The sequence below is a fragment of the Dermacentor silvarum genome, chromosome 3 (assembly GCF_013339745.2).
Source record: "Dermacentor silvarum isolate Dsil-2018 chromosome 3, BIME_Dsil_1.4, whole genome shotgun sequence".
NCBI lineage: Eukaryota > Metazoa > Arthropoda > Arachnida > Ixodida > Ixodidae > Dermacentor > Dermacentor silvarum.
In genome coordinates this window covers 119,100,930-119,117,306 of record NC_051156.1, presented here as the reverse complement: position 1 = coordinate 119,117,306, position 16,377 = coordinate 119,100,930, and the positions used below count along the sequence as shown (strand labels likewise).

The window sequence follows — 16,377 nt, the reverse complement described above, 5'->3', positions numbered from 1 at the left end:
TCTGATATATCTCTGCAGAGAAGCAAACTAAAGAAGCGTACGTCAGAGTAGTCAGTGTACGGAAAGTTAGTACGTCACTATGCGTAGAACAGTTTACCTCTGTGCCGCTTCATTAATAAACTTTCCCAGCCTCTCACTTGATCTCCCTCATTCTCAGTCCCTTCCAGCTGCAGTTGCCACGAATTCAGCGCCTAGAGCCGAGAAGGGTCACCGGAACATATTGCATAGCCCGGTGTGGCTTTGCCTGGTTCCAGTGACTGGCGATGACGCTTGCATCGCGAACAGGTGGCAGCCACGCCTGTCGAGCGCGCTTTTTCCGCCAAGTGTTCGTTAGTGTAGATGCTTCCCAACCTGGCCCGCCGCTTTTGCTTCAGTTAACGTCACTGTATGCGGCTGCCGTAGGAGGCGCAATGCTCGGCTCCACCTCGTCATTCTGTAAGCAGAACATTTTTGTCGACAGCTTCTCCGCATGTAAACTATTATCTTACTATATGGAGATTGGGCGCAAACAAGCACGCACACTCAACTCAGGGGAAATAACAAGGCTGGTTGCACAAACCTGCATTTGGTTGGTAACGGCTGTCGTCTTGCTTCTCGCGATATGTTTGCGCCTGTTCGCACCTTATACTCACCTAACAATCACTCAGCTATGAGCAATGCAAGAAATTCTTCGAAATTTTGCAGCCTCCATCTTGTCTTTTTATTTTACTGTTGAACTCACGCTATTCCTTGTTCAGAGCTTTAGGCGGCATGTGACAGCACCCGTCATGAGCAAGAGACTGGCGCTGGCTCTCGTGCCCCTCCCGGCGTCAAATACTAGTGCATTGTTTTTCCGCAGAGAAGTATATTTTCAAAGACCCGCATAATTCCTGCCGGTGATTATGAATTTACGCTGCCCTTTGGAAGCCTTGCTGCGATTATCAGCAATTACAGAACTCAAGTTAGGCGCGGCTGCAAGCATTTGCTTTTGGTACACTGTCGAGGTGCTTGCTTGGTTGTAGTAATTGCTTGTTTGTTGGGGGGCTTTCAACTATGACTTATCGGTTTATTGTTAATGTCTCCCCGAAAATAAAAGATTGTTGTCTTCTTTGTAAACAAGGTGTTACGTATAAGTAATAACAAGCATTGTCTTTAGAAAGTGAAACAATTACTGGGCCATTGGTCAAAAGGTCCGGATAAGCGGCCAGATGCCGCCCTCTTCAGGTTAGGGGTTATCTGCAGACTGCCATGCTACTCAGTTTGCCAACAACCTGTTGTCTGATTGCGACACCTACTCCATCACCTTATCAGTTAGCGCATGAATTTTTTTCTTTTTATGCAAATACTTAACGAAAAAAATGTGCAGTATTGCATTATGCTGAAACGTCCGTGCACTCTGATGCGGCGACCTTTTCTCTTTCGGTCTAGGAATTCCGACACTTCCAAGAAACCCTATAGCAAAAAGAAAAAAAATGTCGCCAATAGGATGGCTTAAGCTTGATCAAGCGCTCGAGATGTCGCACAGTGGACTTAACGGTAGCTAGAGCATGCGAATGTGTTTGCAAGAATTTCCTTATAATTATTATTATCATTCTATATAAGTTACATGCTAAAGTTTCATGTGTTTACCCTGTACGTCCATGTAGCCCGCTTGCAAAGAACAGATGCAGTAGTTGAAGCGGGCCTTCTACCTATTGCTTATCGGCCGCGTAGAAAAGGAACTCTAGATCGCACAGGATATATCACTGCTTTGTTTGTTGTGTTGGTGTTGCTTGCAGAAATGTTCAGCGACGGCAGGCTACGAACACACTTGTGCGTGTGTTTGTAAGTGTGATGATTGATTGCAAGTTCAGCGTCCCATACGTGCACACACCATACGCACTAAAACTTTTAACACCCTTATGCGTGAAAAAAGGCTGTTTTAATTTTCGCTTCCTTAACAACGCCCCTATATACACCCTTTTACTACATTATAGTGAAGGGCTCAGGCATTATCCGAACCACTTCGGGTTCTCGAACCTATGCACCTAAATCTCATTACATGAGGGTTCTTGCATACGAATGTGGCCGCCACAGTGGGTTATGGAACATGAAACGTCATGCTCATGAGCACATTGCCAAGGCCACTGAGCCAAAGTGGCAAGTAGTACAAACAAGTGCTTCATGCCTGTTGGGGTAGCGCCAGTGGCAGATCTTGTGCAGTGCTTTCTATTGCAGCAGATGTTTATAGTCGGGTACAACTTTAGAAAGCAGCGGCATTTGCCCTTCAAAGACGGGTGCACCAATGGCTGCATCATGCACTCTAGACTGACGTCATGAGCATGACAGCCGGTGACCCCGACAACGAACCACATGGCAGCCCGCGCTTTGAGCTGGGTCGAATTGCGTATGCGGGACTATTTCTTTAGTCGTGGAGGCAATCGGACTGCCGCGCTTCGGTTATCTGGGCGAGGCCTTCCCTGTCTTCTTAAGTTGTACCTGACTACAGGGTAGTTCGTTTTCGGGTAAACCCCGAGAATTACAGATTTTCGCACCCTGAAGAAAATTTCTGAGAATCTGTTTAAACCCGATTTCCTTTACGAAAATTTGCCTTTCCGCAAATGGTAATAATAAATGCAGGTTGGGATCAAAATATTCAACTCTGCCCGCCTTTTGCGAGCAAGTGGTAATTATAACACATATTAATATTATTATTAATGCATGAATGTGGTATACGCCTCTTTTTCGCGTAGCATTCAAGCGAATACCGGCATATACCGGGTGCTTCGGCGAACACTTTCATAAATATTTAATGGCTGTCTGTGGCAGATAGGAAAATTGTAGTTCATCAGCTGGTCTACTCGAAGAGGCGTACATTACTTGCACAAAAATTGAAATGTATAATATACAAATAAACACAAATTCACTAATTAAGTTTTTAACTAATGACCTTATGGACCATATGTAATTTACAAATTGTAGCCGTGGAGTTCGCAAGGCTGATCCACTTGGAACGAATGCCCGGATGACCGCAGTTCCGGGACATTAATTTCAAAACTTTGCGGCGAAATGCATTGCCGTTCCAGTTACTCTTGTGCTTCATTGCATAAACCGGCGTTTTGATAAGTAATTGGAACGCCAATGCATTTCTCCAAAAGATGGGGAATTAATATCTTGAAAGTGGTGTCATCCTGAGAATTCGTTAAAAGTGGATTCGCCTTGCGAACTAAACGGCTACAATTTGTAAATGGCAATATGGCCATAACGTAGTTAGTTAAAAACCCTAATAATTGAACTTTGTTAACTAGTCAATTATGCATCTCACTTTTTTTGTGCAAGTAATATCCGCCTCTTAGAATATACCAGCTCATGAACTAGTATTGTGCTATGTGCCCCAGGCAACCTAAAGAAGTTTTGAAAATGTTCGCTGAAACACCCTTTATAAATATATACGCAAATGCAGTGCCTGTCGGCATTGAGTGAGGGAAAGCTTGTTGCTTTTTTAGTAGTCGCGTTTACAAAGAATAAGACAATGGGACATTGCACCGAATTTCCTGTCGGTCTCCTGGTCGAGGAAATCTCATGCACCATCGGTCAAAGGAATCTCTCGGCGCTTGCGTCTTTGTTCCGCCTCTTGCTAGGACAAATCAGGGTTCACTTTCCTCCAAGTACGCTTGACTTGCGCTTCCCTTTTGCGTAGCTTCGGATTATTCTCCCGCGGCTGCCATTTCGCTGCCGATTCCCGTGCTCGAAATGTAGAATTCGCCTGGCGATGGCGCTGCCACTCTCGGGCGAGCTCCCGCAACCGCTCGCGCCGAGCGGAATCCATGGCGAGAAAGGGAGCGCACTCCCTCTCCCTCTGTCCCTTCCTCGGCGCGCACTTTGATTGGTCCTCTCCTCAGGTGGCCTTTGATTGAACGCCGTGCCTCTAGCGATGGGTGCGGGAACCTGCCCCCTGCGTGACATCGGTGGACATACGGACGGCGCAGCCTCGGCTAGCAACAGCTCCACTGTTAAAAGCGTCAAACCCGAAAACGAATGACCCCGACAGATATTCCAGCAAATTCATTCTGTGTGGTGCTTACGTAACGCTTAGGCTCCGTAGTCTCCATAATTCACCCTCTTCTCGTGCTCCCGGACGTGCACCCGCCATGTACGGTTACTGTAAAGAGGCTTTCTGTTTTGGCTTTGGGAGCAAACTTTTCGAATGCGGGAAAGAATAAAACACTTGAAACTGCTTGTTTTTTTTGAGCCCCGCGTTACCGTTTTTTGCTCGCCAATATGTACTAACGAGCTCAGCTAGACTCGCGGGCATCTTTCAGTGGCTATGAAGAGAAAGCTAACAGGGCTAAGCTTATGCAAATATGTTACAGCGCCAAGTATTCCCGCAGGCTTTGGCAGCCCTTTTGGTTTCTCAGAACAGACACTGAATCGACGCAGCTTCCACCTGCGGCGGTTTCGCATTTACCCTGACGCTAAAGGGGAAAGCCGCCAAATAAGCGAACTTCAACTCTCACAGTTGAGTTTTCTCTCTTATTTAGGTGTTGTAAATGAGTCATTTATGTGTTCCCTTCCCCAGGTGCAACTAACGCGAATGAGATCGAATGTGTGACTTTTGGTCAGAAGCGCTGTCACTTGTGTGTGCTTTGCCGCCGTAGCTTTCTCTTCACTGTCATCTAGAGTAGTCCGCTAGTATTGTCACGTTCTGTATTATGTGTTCACCTTTTGCAATCCAATGAACCTACGCCATATCGTATATTACCATGTGGCTACACGTCCTTTCGATCTTATTCCATTCCATCATGCGAGGTAATAAAATGTGTTGAACAGTGGGAATAAGGTATTCAGTTTGTGCAATGTTGTCCGTTCTGCTCATATTTGCCCTGCTTTAAGTCAGGAAATCCTCCTTTCTACTAACGTCCACTTTTTCTGCACGGCATCATGGGTTGCGGGCGGTAACTATATTCTTCTCGAGCAAACTGTTCATTTTATATCCACTCAAAGCGGCATCTGTGTGCCGCATACGTTTCTACTTGCGGAGGCTCAAATTTGCGCTCACTGTTAAATAATTGTCGACCTATTTCTTGCAAGGTGTCGGAACCAGATTAACGAATTAAAGGTGCCCTTCGTGGGCACTCATACCTAGTTTGTTCATACAGGTGCGTGCGTGTAATTCCATATTATCTATTTCGTTTTTCTCGAGAAAATCGGAGCTCCTTTTCCCGTTTTGTTTTCCGGGATGTATGACGTTGCAATTGCGATCTCAGAACAAAAGGTATTTAGATTGTCTTTCCATTATGCTATGCTTATAAGGCAGCAGGCAGAAACAAATAGCCTAAAACAAAAAGCCTTCCCCGAATCGGGGAATGATTCAGCGGTTGAATAAAAGGGAATTGCTGGAAATATGAAAATCCTTGTTAGTCACCTATAAGCAATGTTTACGTGAATTCTTTCTGTCATTGCAGACCGACAGCAGAAGAAAGTAAATCAAGGAGAACAAGCAGCCACTGAAGGGACCAGGCTTCCCTGACCCAGGAAGGCAGGAAGCGAACCCCAACCAGCGGTAAGCAATGGACAACGCGGCCTTCGAAAGCAGTGGCTCCGCCCTGCACGAACCAGTCGTCAGGCGACGAGCTTTGATTCAGAGGAGCCTGCGGCTGCAACCCGAGGAGCAACGGTTCTTGGATGCGGTGCGGGACGGCGACATCCTCGGACTGAGAGCCGTGCTTCAGGTAAGGAATGGACTGACTCAGTTTGCACGCGCTAACACGGTTTTCGTACCGGAATGGCCGACATCGCCTCGTGTGATGGCTGTAGTCGCGAGGAGATCCTTCAACACGTTCTGTGTGAAGGGAGAGAGATATAAGTTTATTTACAGGAAGGCAGAGAGGTCGGCCTGAGCTGTAACTTGCTCCGGCCTGCTACTCTACAGTGGGGAAACGAACGGGGATAAAAAGGTCTGTTTAATGATGATGATGATATGAGCAGGAGGTTCGTATATACAAGTTCACAACGTTGTGGCATCTCTAAAGCCGTGCGTCCAGCCCAGTGGCTTGTAGAAATGCTATAGTGGCACTGGTTATCGGGGCTGCGCTGTTTGCATTGGGCCAAGGACTTAATGGTAACTCGTCGGTTAGCAGCCTCTTATCGATGTTTGCAATGGAAGATAGCAGTTTCTGTCGTTCTTGCGCGTACACGGGACTAACGCAAAATACATGACCAAGTTTTTCTGGTACCTGACAGTATTCACAATTTGGGCTAGTATCACTGCAAACTATGATATGCCTATAGCGCTTGGTGAATGCGACATAAAGGCGAATCCGGTGCACCGTGCTTGCTTGGCTTCTTTTGAGCTTGTGAGGCCTGCGGGGAATTTCATTTCTGGGTCCCTTTATGCACTCGCTTGTGTCGTTGATCTGATTGGGCGCAGTGCTTCAGCGTACGGTTGCGTATAACACAACGAAGTGGGGTGTTCGTGTCTGTTCGTGAGAATGGAATATGTACTTCAGAAGCAATATTTCAAGCAGTTTTCCCTTCAGCGTCTGTCTATTCGTTCTCTATCATGCCACAGTGTGAAGGTATTCACTGAAAGGTGATATTAAGCCCATTTCTATTTGCATGGTCGAGATGCTCTACGATTTCTATAGTCATTAAATAATACGGGCACCGTCTGAGCACACAGTCAATGATTTGAAGAGCTAGCGTGGGAGCGCAGAGTATCGTCCATGCACGAGGAGGCTCCTCTGAGAAAAATCGAAGTGCCTCCCAAATAACAAAAGTTCTGCCGTAGTTGATGTGGACCTATAGACTAGTTTAATTAAACCGCCGCACGATAATCATGTGTGGTATGACGCAGGCTGCAGTGGAGGCATATGGTGTAACAGAGCCATCCGTATACACGTGCACAGTATCTCTGTACTCTACATAAATGTGAAGCCGGGTAAGTTGCTTGAGGCCAATGGATGAAACGCATGACGTTGTTGTAATTCCAGGGATCTGTAGAGTAAGGAAAGCGTTCGGTAGGGACCACGGGGGTATTATCGAAATACACGCGGGAGACACTCTTGAAGGTAGAATATTCTGATGACGCGATATAGTCCTTGAAAAGCTGCAAGCTGGGTATGTAGCAGGGAGCGATGACAAATGATATGTCTGTGTCGGGTTAACACGCGAAGGTACCGTCGAAGAGGCTCGCATATCAAGTATACAGCAATAGGACAAGCACCAGCTTCAGCTATTGTTCCACAGGTTGACGTACATCGTGGGAGGCCGAAACATGTGCGCAATGTTTGAGCTTGAATGCTCTCCAGCGTGTGCACATAACTAAGTCCTATTCTTGAGAGCGCCGGCATGCTGTACCATACATACCCTATGAATAGTGCTTGGTACAATTGGACTAATGACGACTGCGAGGGACCCCATCTTGTTCCTGCAACAACGCGAAGGACGCGAACGGAACTCCTCAGCTTTGACTTCAGTGCAGCGATGTGTCTTGACCAAGATAGTTCCCGGTTTATGATTACGCAAATGAACCTGTGGTGTGTTACTGCAGGTATCGCTGTTCCATTACCAATTATGTGATACCTGGTCATTCGTTTCCGAAATCACGGAACATTTAGTTGTTGAGAGCTGGATGCCTTGACGCGGAAGATACTTAGCTGTGATTGTCACTGCACGTTGAAGTCTAGCACGCATTTGGGGACGGGTGGCTCCAGATGCCCATGTGCATATCTCGTGCGCATATGCGCTAATCTTCACCGTGTTAGGAAGTTAAGAACCCCAGGTGGTCCAAATTTTCGGAGTCCCCCACTATGGCGTGCCTCATAATCAGATTGTGGTTTTGGCACGGAAAACCCAATAATTTAATTAATTTAATTAAGTTCATATGTAGCGCCAATCAATGTAACATTCAAGCGAGTTGGACTGAGAACTTCCCCTAGTGGAACACCTCGGTGGATATTGTACTGGCCGGTGTCACCATCACTTGTCAACATATAAGCGGTACGGCCACTGAAGTAGCTAACTATCCATGCGTATAGCCGGCCACCGACGGCGTATGCACCCTTAATATCCAGGAAAACAGCTCCAACTAACCGGAGCTGTTTAAGAAACGCATAAGTTCGACAACATTTACAGCTATCTAGAACATTTACTGAATCCCAAGTGGCAATATAAAACATAAAAGGATACGTCATGCTTCTGTGCCAAGATGGCAGAGTGCAGCATACGTGATTCCGTCAGGTCCTAGTGCCGATGAGCGTCAGGAAACAGGAATTGGAGCGTCAAGCTCTTGCATAGTAAAAGGTACTTCGAGTCGCTCATCAGGTGACGGGGGCGCGATGGTGAGAGTCGAGGAAGTCGCTGCATTAGACGTGTCCACAGTAGGCTTACAGTAGTCCTCTGCTACCTCCAATTCGGTGCGGCGTTGATGTAAAGCCACGGCACGGAATGGGTGTCTTTGGTGTGGAGTTGCCTGGAGGCTTCGTATGACCTGCCAATCTTAGAGGTTGACTTGGGTCTAGGGATCCCCTGAATGACTTCCAACGCTATCTGTCAAGCTTGTCGAGATGCCAAAGTACTTGCCGTTGACCTCGGCGACTGTTAGAAAGATCTGAATGCCCTCACTACGGCACTTAGAGATTATTACTCGCAATTACGCTAGCTTGCTTTGATCAACGATCATTATCAGAGCAAATCATTTTGAAATACCGACCTTATAGGCTATCGCAGCGGTGTGCGGTAAGGGTACTCCACCATTATTTAACTGCGGAGCTGTTTAAGCCGGCCGTAAGTCCGTAACGTGTAGGAAAAAATGTGGGCCAATCCTGGCAGAAGTGCAGAAAGGGTCCAAGCGCAATAGCACATACCCCTGTGAACTAGCGAAGTTGAGCCTGGATAAGTCTAGCTAAGCATGGTTGGGAATACTTAAGCTTAGACAGTCATCGATAGCGTATCGATCGACAATAAATACCTAATCAATAATCGATAAATAATCAATATATTCCGGAAATGCTGGGAATGACTTGGTAGTGCTTATCCTAGCCCAAATACATGGCCAATAATTAACTTGCGACGATAACCAATAAATAGCTAATCGATAATCGAATTATAATCAATGAATTCCGGAAAATGCTGGGAATGACTTGGCAGCGCTTAGCCTAGCACAAAAGCCAGGACTATCTATGTGCCCATCGGCGGAGCTGATGGGCACATAGGACAACAAAGCTCCGTTGTACAACAAGTTATCTTGTGTTGTGATAGCCTGCGGTCAATGTGCGTCTAGTCCCTGTCTCTCTCTCTTTCTCAAATTTCTTATCTTTCTAACTCTCGTTCCCCGTTCACCAGTGAAGGCTAGCAAACCGGACTTTCTGTTCTGTGCTAAACTCCCCCCGCTTTCTCTTCCCTTTCAGCTGTGTCTCTCTTGCACGTCATAACATGCCCAACGTAGGCCATTTTCAGCGTGCCACATGCATCGTTGTCTTTGGCAAAGTTGATCTTGCTATAAGATGGAATTAACTAAAACTGCGTCAGGCACGTGATTAGAGACAGGGGCACACACTGTGGGATTTGTCTGGCAATACACTGAAACTAGGCCTGCAATTAGCCAATATACAGGACAAAGTGAATCGTCGTCGCTGTCGCTATAAAATAGCATCACTATATTGGCGGAATACTAGGCTGCTGTTTTTAGAGCGCAGCTCTTAGGCGCCCGTTTCTGCCTTTTGCGTCGGCGTCGTCTCTTGGTGTAACCGAGCAAACGAGCACAGCAACGAATAAAAGAGCCAAACAAAATGCAATAAGTTTTCTTCCAGTAACGCAATTTCTCGTTGTTTAAATTTTGGTGCGTGATAGTTGGGACAACCTGTATGTGCAAGCACACACGTGCAAACCGCCAACGCGACACACAAAGATTTGTTCTCCTTGTAAATTGGGAACGCAAGCAGGCGGCGATATAGCCGTCTGCGATAGCGCCACTGACTCTGCTGCACCGAGTGAAAGCTACCATTTAAAGTCAGTGAAGCATAAACTTTCCATGATGTAATCCCCAATATCTTGCATAACGAATGAATATCACTAACCTGCGCCAAATGGTCAAAAAGCTACACGCTCCCCCAATGTGATCGCTATTTGCATTCAACCCGATTTTGAAAGTATGAAAAGTATTGTACTTGTACCGCTTTGTCAATTCACTAAGTAGCCGCATCGCACAAGTGAATAGCAGATGTTCAGAACGCAAAAGCATTTGTTACCGGTTATAAACTACGAACAATAAACAGGTAAACGTTTCAGTAATGACCTAGAAAATCTCGGAAAAATGGCTCGTGTAGATCTAGAAAGGTTCGTCTAGGGACTTTTGGGTGCACGTTGAAGAGCTTTCGGGGTTCAACATTGCAGCCGAGCGGTCCCGTACGGTGTCTCTCATAGATCTTCTGGCATATTGAATTATTTCATTCAGTCAGACATTTGGTCGGCCGGTCAGTCAGTACGTCGGTCGATTGGTCAGCCAGGCCGGCCAGTTGAGTCGAGTACAGCGCTTCCGTCCGTCCGGCAGCCAGATTGCCAGTGAGCTACGCCAGAAGAAGCGTCGTCGCTTGTGTGTTTGTCGATCGTAGAAAGTGTTCATCAGACTTAACGCTTTCAGCAAGAATTGTTCAGTGAACTTAACAAAAATGCTCTGTGCGAAGGAACTAGAACGGCATTGTGGACAATTGGCCGTCTTGCCGTTCCTGTACACCGGGCATTGACCTTGAATCACGCCCCGAGCCTTGCACACCTGAAACTATAAAGTGTTTCGAGACCGAATGGGGATGGTCTACTGGTGCTTTCCACGTTACGCGTGCGCTTCTGACTTATCACCAGGATACAAGCATTAACCAGGCCCTTTTAGACTAATCTATTTTATTGCTTCCTTTAAAATGTTGGGAATGCACAAACAAAACAAAAATAAAAGAAATGCATAGTGAAGCGCTATTCCAGCAGTAAGCCTTATTCTCCAGCAGATGCAGGGTAATTATCCAGAAATAAATCTGAATCAACAACAAAATCACAACGCACAGTCGTATGCGTTCAAAAAGAAAATCGTACACATGTGCGGAACTAATCTATTATGCATGTATTTCTTAAACATCTTTTCATGGGGCTTGGCTATGAAAAAACTGCGACTATGTGTTACGAGTTTAGTGTTGCTGGCGCTGGGGAATGATGCCTGTTCGTAGCGCACAGCTTTCTGCCGTTCATGCGGTTACGTTTTATGAAAGATGGGCTACCTGGTACTATCATGATATAAGTTGAATAAATTTGTGAACGAAGCGTTTCTTTCTGATACGTCTTGGACTTCGAGGACCGTGGCTGCTGCTGCTGTCTTGTCGAATGGTCCGCACGCAAGACACAACTCGTATAACAAATCGGTTTATATATAGCCATCTGTACTAGGCGTGCTAATTAGCCGGCGTCAGGCTTTCTTCTGTACGGAATCACGCAATTAAAAAAAAAACGGTGCATAATGTGCTTACTGCCAGCATAACACACGCCGTAAAATAATAATTCCTTTTTTACCTGCAAGTTTCTATGCCAATTTCTCTCGGGTTTGCCGCGTCTACGCGGTTGATTTCTCGCCGAATATAGTGGTCCAATTCTGGACATGTGTAATAGTAAACTGGGTTGATCCTGTAGATGGCGTATTGAACACTGGAGCGATTGCCCGAGACATTTTACACCACTGTCACAAGGGTCACATGTGTAGTGTGGTAGTGGTGGTCTCCGCGTTTTGCTGAGCAAGCACGTAATGGCTATGTAGCTGCAAAACGCTGTGCAGAACACGAACAGTTTGATAGCAATTAACAGATTCACGAAACATTTGCTTCACATATATTCCAACATGTGTGTCGTATTCGCATATGTATGTATATTTTCTTTTTCACACAGCCGACTTAATCTCCTGATTAGTAGTTAAGTCACTACGCGACGTCGAAATGGCGACTGAAACCATCAGTACTGCGGTGTGTGATTTAGCGCCGGAATACGAGATAGTTTGTTGTCTGTCCAATAGATCGGACATTCCGTTGTGCTTACATATTTTGTCGTGAGGCTCATCCCAGATCGTTAGCTGATTGTTGGTTAAAATAACACAGAGGTCTGTATACGATAGTCGCGGTTATGGAACGAAGTCTTGTTTAAAGCAAAACACTGGAAGAGGATGAAGGTGTACTTAGCGAACGCAACTCCATTTACTTGTGTTGCCCCAGCAGTTGCTTACAAGAACATGACAATAGCTCAGTAACCAGTAAAGAGAAGACGTGTATCGCAATATTATTGCAATGAAAAATACGATTGTCTAAATAATTTCATTGCAGGTTCAAAAACGACCGTCCGGGTATTGAGTCCATCGTTCCAATTGAATAACTGGCCTAAATTTGTGACAACGCACTAATATAGAAGAGTGGGGACACCATGTCCTCATGCACTGCATGAGAACTCGAGATTTCTGTCCTGTAGGCTGTCACCCTAACGCGTGTATGACTACTTGAAATGACAGGCTTTCGACTTTACTGTAATCCACGCATTCAATTTCATATTAACTGCGCAACCACCCCGGGACTAATAATAAAAAAACAAAGGACAAAAGGGCGCTTTCGTCCTCTGTTCTTTCTTATAGTCGCCGTGTTGTAGCGCAGTTAATATGAATCGGTACCGACTCGCCCATCTGTCACTACTTCTGGCACCCATTCTTGGGCAGCGTTTACAGCAACAACCGTGTTTCCGATTGCACCACGCAGGCACACCCTTTGCTGGACGTGAACTGCTGCGACATGCGGGGCCTGCGGGCACTGGAGGTGGCCGCGCAGAACGGCGACGTCGAGCTGAGCGTCGAGCTGCTCAGGCTGCGCGCCCTGGACGCTGACCACGTGCAGAGCGCCCTGCTGGTGGCCATTCAGCGCGGAGACATACGCCTCACGCGCATTCTGCTGGACGGGTGCGCACCGCTATAGCCGAGTTCTATTTCTAAGGCATTTCTACGGGGCGACACGCCTTTGTTCGGACGATCGATACGTCTACAACGGCACTGAAACTTCCAGGTCTTCTAATACTCTTCACGGTACTATAATGCAAGCCGGTGGCAGTTGTTATTAAGAGAGTTTTAGCTCGCCCATAAACATTTTTTTTTTCGTTTGCGGAATGCCGGGTTACAGGAGATGTGTACGGCGGCTACAACTATGGTATGGCGGCATCTTGTAACGCAGACATAACCCGAGAGCACACATGAGACACTATTGCAGTGACTTAACATACTATATTTAACTAATAATCTAAAGCGTTGGTAGGGTCTTAGGGTCAGCGCCTGACCTATCGTTTCCTACTTTCCTTACCAAGCCTTTCTTTTCTGTTCGCGCAGCCATGCATTCCTCAGGGTCTTAATCGTTAACGTGCACTGAATTTGATGATAGTCCCTCGAGGAGAACGCTCACGCGACCCAAAAGTGATTAAAACGCATCTTAGTTGGATAAAGCATCAGAATTAAAATGTCGCTACCAGCTTCCGACTGTAAGTGCTACTGTCGTCCAGGGCTCGTGTGACCAGGCAATCCGTAAGCGTTAAGAATGCACGGGCAAGGTTATCAAGTGGTTACCATATCTCCTTGTAAACCTCCTATATCGTCCGTCGACTGCTTCCTCAGAGTAGTAGAAACCAATGGAAGTTAGCATCAAAACAAAGAAAAAAATATAAATGTAGGAACGCTTCCTAAATAGCGCCATGGCTTGCTCGCAGTCACCACACAGGTCCAGTAGTAATACGCAAGAGCCATATTTTTTTTAGTAAACTTGAAACCGGACAACGCTGCAAAACTTTTCCGTGTGTGCCTCAGTTTCCGCACGGCAACCGAGAATGCTTTGTTACAATAGCATGGCGCCCCATGATTTCGAAGACCATGGGTTTGATGCTTTGCGCGCGCCGGAAGAGCTGGTGACGTCGTGGCTGCTATAATGAATAATACACGCAGCGCTGACCGAGGTACAAATATATTCAAATAAAAGATGTTCCGGCTCCTCCACGGGAGCGTAGCTTACCTTGACAGCAAACGGTGAAGTAAGCTAACTTGATTCAATACAAATACACCTTAGTCGGTGTTGTGTTTATTATTTACTACAATGCCTCCTAGCCAGACGGAATTCTGGCAGGCCATCAATTTCATGGCCGCCATATTTTTAACCACCATCGACAGCTGCAAAAAAAAAGGGGGGAATACAGGCTGCGTTAGAGCCGGTTATTCCCAAAACAGATAAGAAATAAACGCTACCCCTACTAACAGTTATAGTGATACCACAAGATACATAGAGAGACAGACTGAGAATTTACAGAAAAAGGAAATTAAGACAAAGAATCAAACCTAACCAGAGGTGCATCCATTATGAACCCACATAATACAACAGAAACATGTTCAGAAATTTTGGACATCACCCACTAACGCGATCTGTCGGAAGTGGGTGCCGTTCGGTCACGTCACTCAATGGGAAACGAATAAAAAAAAGAAACAGAGCCATGCTTCTTTATAAAACCACATTTATTCACCTAAATAATCTGTATGTAATCCTCTATGTGCAAAGTTTGGCTTTAGTTGAGCAATTTTTTGGTTTCGACGGCCGATTTCTTGAGCCATTGAAAACTCCATTTTGCGTGTTTACGTCACTTTTCCTCTGAATTAAATTGGTTGAAAATTAGCGTTTCTGCCGTCTCTCTTCCAAAACGTTCTTCTTTGCGCTGCCTGTTTTAGAAGCTCTGTTCGAGTGCTGCGCAGGTCTCTTCATTCATTCGTTTGTTCGTTCGCTTGTTCATTCGTTCGTTCTGGCGAAAGGAGTCTCGCAATAACACGTTAACTCCGACGCACATATCTGCCCTCTCAACCGTCGGATTCACTGTTGGCTAACAATGTCTACATACATCTACATGCATATGCCGCCAAGCTGTCATGTGACGTCACACACAGTCTTCGAAGCTTGGCGCAACACGTGTTTCTGAGTGACAAAGTGGTTCACAGAATTTCGAACGGCCCTACATCATGGCAGTACTTAGTATTTTGCTCTGCATACCTGTTTTAGAGAAATGATAATAAACCTTTAAAGGTAAAATGCACTCCACGTAGCATTGATGCAGACGCGTGTAAGATAAATTATAGCTGGCACATTCAGCAGGCGCCAATTACTCCTTTTTTGGGGCTGTATGCGTTGCTGTTGAGTCATTCCGCACGTGCCATTTATCCTTTGCTCCGTTCCATACGTTCCGTGGCGATGAGTCATAAGAGTAGCACATACATTCTGCACGAGAGGGACGGTTTTGTAAAAGCACCTGCTTGCGCAAGGGCGTTCTTTTCGCAATGAGTATGAAACTATACCTGAAGCTCGAGTGCGAACGCATTACGCAACGAGTGCTTTGGTCGCGAATCTGTCAATACGCTTCATGTCTGCTCGTTGGCGGTGTAGTCAAATTTGGGTTCATTGGAAAAATATTGCCGCCATGACCAACAATTAGACTACCCGCCGCGGTGGCTTAACAGCTATATGGCGTGGCGCTGCCTAGCACGAGGTCGCGGGATCAAATCCCTACCGCGGCGGCCGCATTTCGATAGAGGCGAAATGCAAGAACGCCCGTGTCCCGTGCATTAGGGGCACGTTAAAGAACCGTGTGTGGTCCAAATTCACCCGGAGTCTCCAACCACGGCATGCGTCATAATAAAATCGTGGCTTTGGCACGTAAGGTCCCAGAATTGAATTGAATTGAATTCCAACAATTAAACAGAATAAAATGTGCAGTTAGCGACTTCAAAAAGCATAAGATAGCAAATTTTCTATCTATAAATTATCATGTACATATAGCAATTATGATTTATAGATTTTTATATGTACGTATCTATATAAATACGAATTGCCTTTATGAATTATTGTTTATGTTTGTAACAGTAAAGAGCGTTCCTATTTATGAATTCTTATTTGCGGAGTGCCAACTCGGCCCAATCATACAGCCAGAAAAGAATTAATGGAGTTGTAAAAAAAAAAAAAAACTGGGGATAGTTGGTGCAGTAATGTTGTACGTTCTGCGTGCACTATCGTCGTGAAGTAAATAGGTGCAATTTTGCACTCCCGTATTCATGCACACACCCACACACGCATTCATTCAAGAACACCCCCCACACGCACCGGTCAACGAAGGGCCCATTGTAGCTTGATACCGTAGCTTAATAGGAGTTGCTGTTGGGCTAGTAGGAAACTCGTAATAGTGAAATGTGTGAACTGTCTTTATGCACTTATTCCTATGTTGCGTTTTAAGGTTTTCATGTAGTGCGCCTAAAATTCTATCTATGTGCTGTAAACCGGACTTACTCGAAACGGACGTGACCGGCCGATGACTGTGGTCCAACTTTATTTT

The 16,377-nt window shown here is 45.8% G+C and overlaps 1 protein-coding gene across 1 annotated transcript in view; it reads left to right on the top strand.

Annotated features, from left to right (window-relative positions):
• The first annotated feature begins 325 nt into the window (after window positions 1-325).
• Window positions 326-16,377, top strand: part of LOC119445746 (short transient receptor potential channel 3) — a 58,854-nt gene continuing 42,802 nt past the window's right edge. The window contains exons 1-3 of the mRNA XM_037710033.2: window positions 326-435; window positions 5,424-5,690; window positions 12,735-12,931. Coding sequence (XP_037565961.1) covers window positions 5,529-5,690; window positions 12,735-12,931 — 359 coding nt within the window. The 5' untranslated portion in view covers window positions 326-435; window positions 5,424-5,528. The remainder of the gene's footprint in view (window positions 436-5,423; window positions 5,691-12,734; window positions 12,932-16,377) is intronic.